General features: G+C 52.5%; 1 protein-coding gene and 1 non-coding gene across 2 annotated transcripts; both read right to left on the bottom strand.

The window, feature by feature from the left end:
* Positions 1-1,859: 1,859 nt before the first annotated feature.
* Positions 1,860-1,941, bottom strand: TRNAS-AGA (transfer RNA serine (anticodon AGA)). The gene has a single exon. It is a non-coding gene; the product is annotated as a tRNA-Ser (tRNA).
* A 1,242-nt stretch (positions 1,942-3,183) lies between these two features.
* LOC109784268 (probable purine permease 5) lies at positions 3,184-5,213 on the bottom strand. The gene is made up of 2 exons (XM_020342869.4): positions 4,933-5,213; positions 3,184-4,494 (listed from the first exon to the last, which is right to left on the bottom strand). Exons 1-2 carry the CDS (start codon positions 4,994-4,996, stop codon positions 3,323-3,325), a joined length of 1,236 nt encoding a protein of 411 aa, XP_020198458.1. The 5' UTR covers positions 4,997-5,213; the 3' UTR covers positions 3,184-3,322.
* Positions 5,214-6,000: the final 787 nt, after the last annotated feature.

The raw sequence follows: 6,000 nt of genomic DNA on the forward strand, positions 1-6,000 counted from the left end.
TGCAACTCAAAGTTAAAACTAACTTTGAATTTATAGGTCAGTAGAGCCGAGTAGAGCAGAGCCACTTGTCCTGTACTGAGGCGGAAACATCATGAGAACATGTCTAGTTGGAGCGACAAAATTAAGTTCGGTTGTCAAACTGGACTATGAGCTGCTTGCTGAAATCGGTTTGGGCAAGGCTAAAATTCATGGGAGTTCACTAATTAGATCAAACGGTTTATAGTTTCCCCAAAATGCCCCGTGGCATTCATCGCAAAACCAAAAAAAAAAAACACCGTGGCATTGCTTCAAATTGTCATCCCATGATCAAATAGTCAATTCATCAGCGAAAATACATAGATCTCCTTTTTTTTGTTCCTAGACTACATTGCTCACCCCCAACTATTACTGCTCATACTCCACAGTGCACAGTCTACGCGTGGCAGGCAATTAACTCTGATCAATAAATTCCACAAATCTTGAAGTAGAAGAATCTAATTACTCGGGAGCCAAATCGATTCAAAAAAAATCTTGTTTTTGAGGGTGCCAAAAAATTGAAGTACCACTTATGCTGCAATAAATCGGGAATTTCAGTGTTCCTCCTGTGCGGCTACGATCACCACTCTCAGGAGCCCATGTCATGTCACCCCTCATTCCCTCGTTATTGCAGTGGAAAGCCCGTGCAACGCAGGCTGGGCAAGGCAATTCTTTGGTACATCCACGTTGGACATGGCGAGCTCCAGAAAGAAGTCCACATAACCCCTAGGTACGTAAACCGGCAATTTTAACCCCCCCCCCCCGCGAGGTCTACAACGTGGTATTTAACCCTGATCTTTTCCAAAACCATGTGAATCACCACCTAACCCTGATTATAGTGGTTTTGCTGATGTGGCATTGTGCACCTCGTTTCGAACCTCGACCCAACTGCATCCGGCCTCCTTCCTCACCGGGTCTCGACCATCCTCCGTTGCACCACACCGAAATGACCAGGGTACCTACTTGGGTTCATCGGTAGTGGTTTTCGAAGGGGTGACGACTACGGCAACCCTAGAGGCTTATGCTTGCCAGGAAGCGCTCGTTTTGGGAGAAGATCTTGTGCGGGACAAGCTATGCATGGCAACTGACTGTCTGAGAGTCATTAACGATCTTCAAGCACCTAAACAGTCATGGGACACGGCATAATTTTGAAGGATATCTTAGCTCACATGAATAGTTTTTTGGCTTCTAATTTTGGCCATGAACGACACACTTGTAATAAGGAGGCTCATAGCGAAAGTAAAATAAACAAAGGAAAAATTCAAAAAAGTTGTGAATATTTTTTGTGGCAAACATAGACAAATGTTTTCATTGCTTGCAAAGCTTCATCATGAAATGTCATTCATGGAAGATGTTGTAAAAAAAATCGATGTTCGAAAATGCTTTTGAAAATAACCTTTTAGAGCATCGATTGTGTTTTTTTTTGCCACAATGTTATCCGGTGATGAAACTTTGCAAGTAGTCAGAACATTTATCTGAGTTTTTTCTATTTTCTGTGATTTAATTGTTCTTCCGAGCTTACATGAGCTCGGGATCAGAAACAGCCTCGTCTGGCTCATAGGCTAGCTCGAGTGGCTACTACTCTGGAAGTTGGTCATCATGTTTGGCTAGTTAATCCACCAAACAATCTTTGTATGCCCCTAAATTGAGATATAAACAAGGTGATGTTCGCCTTTCACCTAAAAAAATGTTAATCCCATTCTTATAAATTTGTGGTCGTGTTGTAGAAGCTATCCAGCCATTGTGTTGTAAAAAGGAGAGGAAAAACACATGCAAATTTAGTTTGGGTTGGTGTTTTGGGCTTTTGGCCTTTTCAAGGAAAAAAAAGAGAACAAAAAAGAGAGCGTGGTCGGCAGGATTCGAACCTGCGCGGGCAAAGCCCACATGATTTCTAGTCATGCCCGATAACCACTCCGGCACGACCACCTTCTGCTATTAAACTCTGAATTGGCGCTAGAGTGCTGACAAATTATTTTTGTCTAGGCTAGTAGGAAAACGCTGGCCATGAAACAAGCAGCCTTTCCGGTTCGGTGCCAGACAGACAGGTACAACAATTAGGCCATTTCCAACGTATGTGATAGTATAAGCTATTTAAAAAGGACCTCGATAACTGCCACATGTGTGGCATTTAGGGGGTATCTGCCGCACGCCCCGTGTGGCATCGACAAAGGCCCGCCCGCCTGAGCACTTCCGGGCGCACCCCGCTACAGCCCGCACGTTCGGTGTGCGGCGCGATCGCCCGCATGAGCACATCCGGGCGAGCGACCACGCAGCCCGCACGACCCGTCTCGACCGTCGCCCCTCCCCGCCTGCGAGCCACACGCCCCGCGTGTCAGTAACCACACGTCCCGCCGCGATTGCCATGGTACGGACCCTCTTCTATGTACGTGTAACTCCAGTTGCCATGTCGCTGAAACTGCAGTTGTCATGTCGCTGAACTACAGTTGCCATGTCGGACAACTACAGTTGCCATGATTGCTCAACTGCAGTTGCCATCTCAGGTCAAGTGCCGGATGCCATTTTTGGGCAACTGCAGCTGTTGCCATGTATGGTCTGGTCTACTACAGTTGCCATGATTTGAAAACTTTAGGAGTTGCCACCTACTACACTAAACAGTTGCCATGTAGCACTACGAAACATGGCAAAAAAACATGTCTGGGTAAAGAGAGAGTTGCCATCTGCTTACAAGCACACTAGGGGCAGTTGCCATGTACCCTGCAAAAACACATGGCAACTGATAGCTTTTGGTGTGTGGGAAAGAAGATGTGCATGTGGACTACGGTGGTGTCTTTAGGAGTTGCCACCTACTAACACTAGACAGTTGCCATGTAGCGCTATAAAAATAAACGTGGCAACAAATACATGTTCAGGATAAAAGAGAGTTGCCATCTGCTTACAATCACGAACAGGGCAGTTGCCATGTAACCTGCAAAAAACATGGCAACTGGGCAATCGTGGGAGATGGGGGACAGAAGTCATGCGGGGCGTGCGGGCGCGACGGCAATTTCACCGCACGCCTCGAGTTGCAAACGCTAACATCGGAAGGAAAACAGCGTGTGGGCGAACTCCCTCACATTTCACACACGCGAGTTGTCCTACGTTACACACAAAATCAGCCCTCTCGTGCCAAAATTCGTGCAAAAGGTACTGGGTGACGATCGAGGCGTGTGGGCGAGTTGGCTAACGCCCACACATGTGGGCGTTAGTGTTTTCCTTTAAAAAACCCAACATATCGATCGAATGTACACTTCAATTTCAACACGAATCACGAGTCAGAACTATACTTCTCTCCAGTACAACCATAGCATCAGCTCCTAATTTGATTCTGCCGCCTATGTTGTTGTGGAGACGAACCTCTCTCTCTGGCCGTCTTCTTGGCCGACGAGTGGCCGACCATGTATGACCCGAACCCCCACACGGTGATCACCAGCGACAGGATCTTGAAGCCGCTCATGGGGTCGTGGAACCACACCACCGCCGCCACGCTCGTCAGCGGCACCCTCACCGCGTTCAGCACGCCGGCCAGCACCGTCGACCCCAGGTACACCACCCCCGTCGCCCCCAGCACCCCCAGCTGGAACGTCGCCGCCGACCACCCCACCACCATCGCGTACCCCGCCGCCCCTCCCCCTGCGGCAGTGAACCCCGCGGCCTCCCGCCGCATCGCCGCGAACCCGTCTGTCGCCGCCAGCCCCGCCGACGTGAACGCGAACGCGCTCAGCGACACGGCCGCCTGCTGCTCCAGCACCACGTGGAAGCGGGTCGCGGCGGCACCGTCTCCGCCGTTGCTGAGGTGCTTGTCGAAGACGAGCTCCGAGAGCGCGAAGATGAGGCCGTGGAGCGCCGACCCGGCCACGTCCAGCGCGAACCCGAGCGCGTACTGCCGGCCCGTGATCCCCGGGTACCGGTCGGACCCCGAGTCCAGCGCGATGATCACCACGCCGGCGGTGATCACCACGATGGCGTTCAGCGTGGACAGGCCTATCCTGTTCTTCTTCCCCACGATGAGGCGGCCGAACACGGCGGAGAAGGCGAGCGACGACGCGGCGACGAGGGACGCCGTGGACGCCGGCAGGTACTCGTAGGCCCAGGCGTACATGAGGTTGTCGGCGGCGCTGAGCAGGCCGAGCAGGGCGTACCAGAAGCAGAGCCACGGCGACGGCGGCCACGTCGGCGACGCGTCGCCGAAGAGGTAGCAGGGGAGCAGGAGCAGCGCCGGGATGGGCCAGCCGGCGACGGCGGACCAGGAGAGGATCCACTTGCTCTGGCCGCCGCCGTTGTAGTAGAGCCGCGAGAGCAGGCTGGCCGCCGGGAACGCCGTGAGCATCGCGCCGCCGCTGAGCGCGAGGAGCGCCCAGAAGGAGGCGGGCTTGCTGCGGTACGCCGCCGCCGAGGAGGCCATGAGCGAAGACGCTTTCTGGCGCAGCGAGACGCTTGGTCCTCCGTTGCTGGTGATCTCCGAGTCCGAGCCCTCCATTGCTGCAACTCATGGCGAACATGACACATGAAGAGAAACAGCATGTTCAGCACTTCAGATTTGGCACCAGAAACCAAAAACTAACTCTCTTTTTTTTCGAATAAGTAAAAACTAACTCTGAATCTGTAAGATTCATTCAGTATGGCAGAGCACAGGTACAGCAGGGCCATGTACAGTACTGTTACTGTATCGAGGCAGCAGCATATTTTCAGTAAGCAAAATAACTTAGCTAAGAGGTAGCTGTCAGTTAAAATTCATTTGGGCATCCGTGCCCACGGCCAGGAACACTCGAGAGATTCCGCCGGAGACGGAGACGGAGACGAGGAGGATTGGAGAATTCAGCCCTAGGGATATAGGATGGAGCAGAGAACGAGCCAGCTTAATTCTGGTCTACAAGAAAGAAATTGGACGGAAGGGGAGTGGGGAGAACCGAATCGGACCTGTGAGCGGGAGCCGGATGGCGTGGTGGCGGAGGCCATCGCCGCCGTCGCCGTCCTTCTCCATCCTCCGCCGGCCGCCGGCCGGGCCCTGTGGTGTGGAGCTTGGGGGCGGAACTAGCCTGGAAGACAGGGACGACTCCAGCTCATCTAATTTCTGGGGGCGAGCCTTGAAGATTGATTGATCTGTACTACGACGACGATGGTAGGTGGAGTCGCAGTCGCACCGGAGCGTGCTGAACGTGGTTTCTTTGGTCCCTTCCTGCTCTAATTTTTAGGCGGATAACGCGCGAGCGTTTTTAACGTGTTTGGGCCTACACAACAAACCAGGATTCTCTCCTATAAAGACAAACCAGGACACTTACGTGTGCGTCAAAGAGCTAGCAAGCTCTTGAAGAAAAAGTGCGTTCTGGTTACATTGATAGGCCTTTTGGAAGGAATTTTAGGGTATTATAGGGCATCTCCCCCTCAAAACGTCCACGTACATCCGAATTGAACTGTTTGGACGTTGGTGTGGCATCCAACACGGGCTTGTATCAGTCCGAAGGATGGTCCGGGCACGTTTTGTCCCGCAAACCGGAGGGCTTTGCGGGCGTCCAGACAGCACCCACGCCCGCTTCTGACCACATTGATCCACTCAAACCGCCTTTTTCCTCGCCCGCGCTTGTTCTCGCCTGATGCCAGCTGCCCGAATTCATGCCGCTGTAGAGCGTGTCGTTGCACACTGAAGACGGCTCAGGGCGGATGCAACCTCTTACTGCCTCCGCCATTGAAGCGGCACACAGGCCGAGGGCGCCCCCCTGCACGCCCGGCTAAACACGTCTCCTCGTTCTATTCAAACGCCTCAATTGAACCCGCGTGGAAGCCGAGAAACCTAATCCGGCCACACGTCACGGGCGGGCGGCATTAAACACAACGCCGGCCAAGTTCCTTCCGCTCGCCCGTTATTTAAAACTAGATAACACCCCGCGCGTTGCTGCGGAATATATGCATGGATTAAATCCATGAACTATTGGAAGCCAATTGGGAAATAATGGCAAAGATTGATCGTGAGGCTTAAGCAAATATGTA

This window comes from Aegilops tauschii, chromosome 5, assembly GCF_002575655.3.
Source record: "Aegilops tauschii subsp. strangulata cultivar AL8/78 chromosome 5, Aet v6.0, whole genome shotgun sequence".
Taxonomy (NCBI): Eukaryota; Viridiplantae; Streptophyta; class Magnoliopsida; order Poales; family Poaceae; genus Aegilops; species Aegilops tauschii.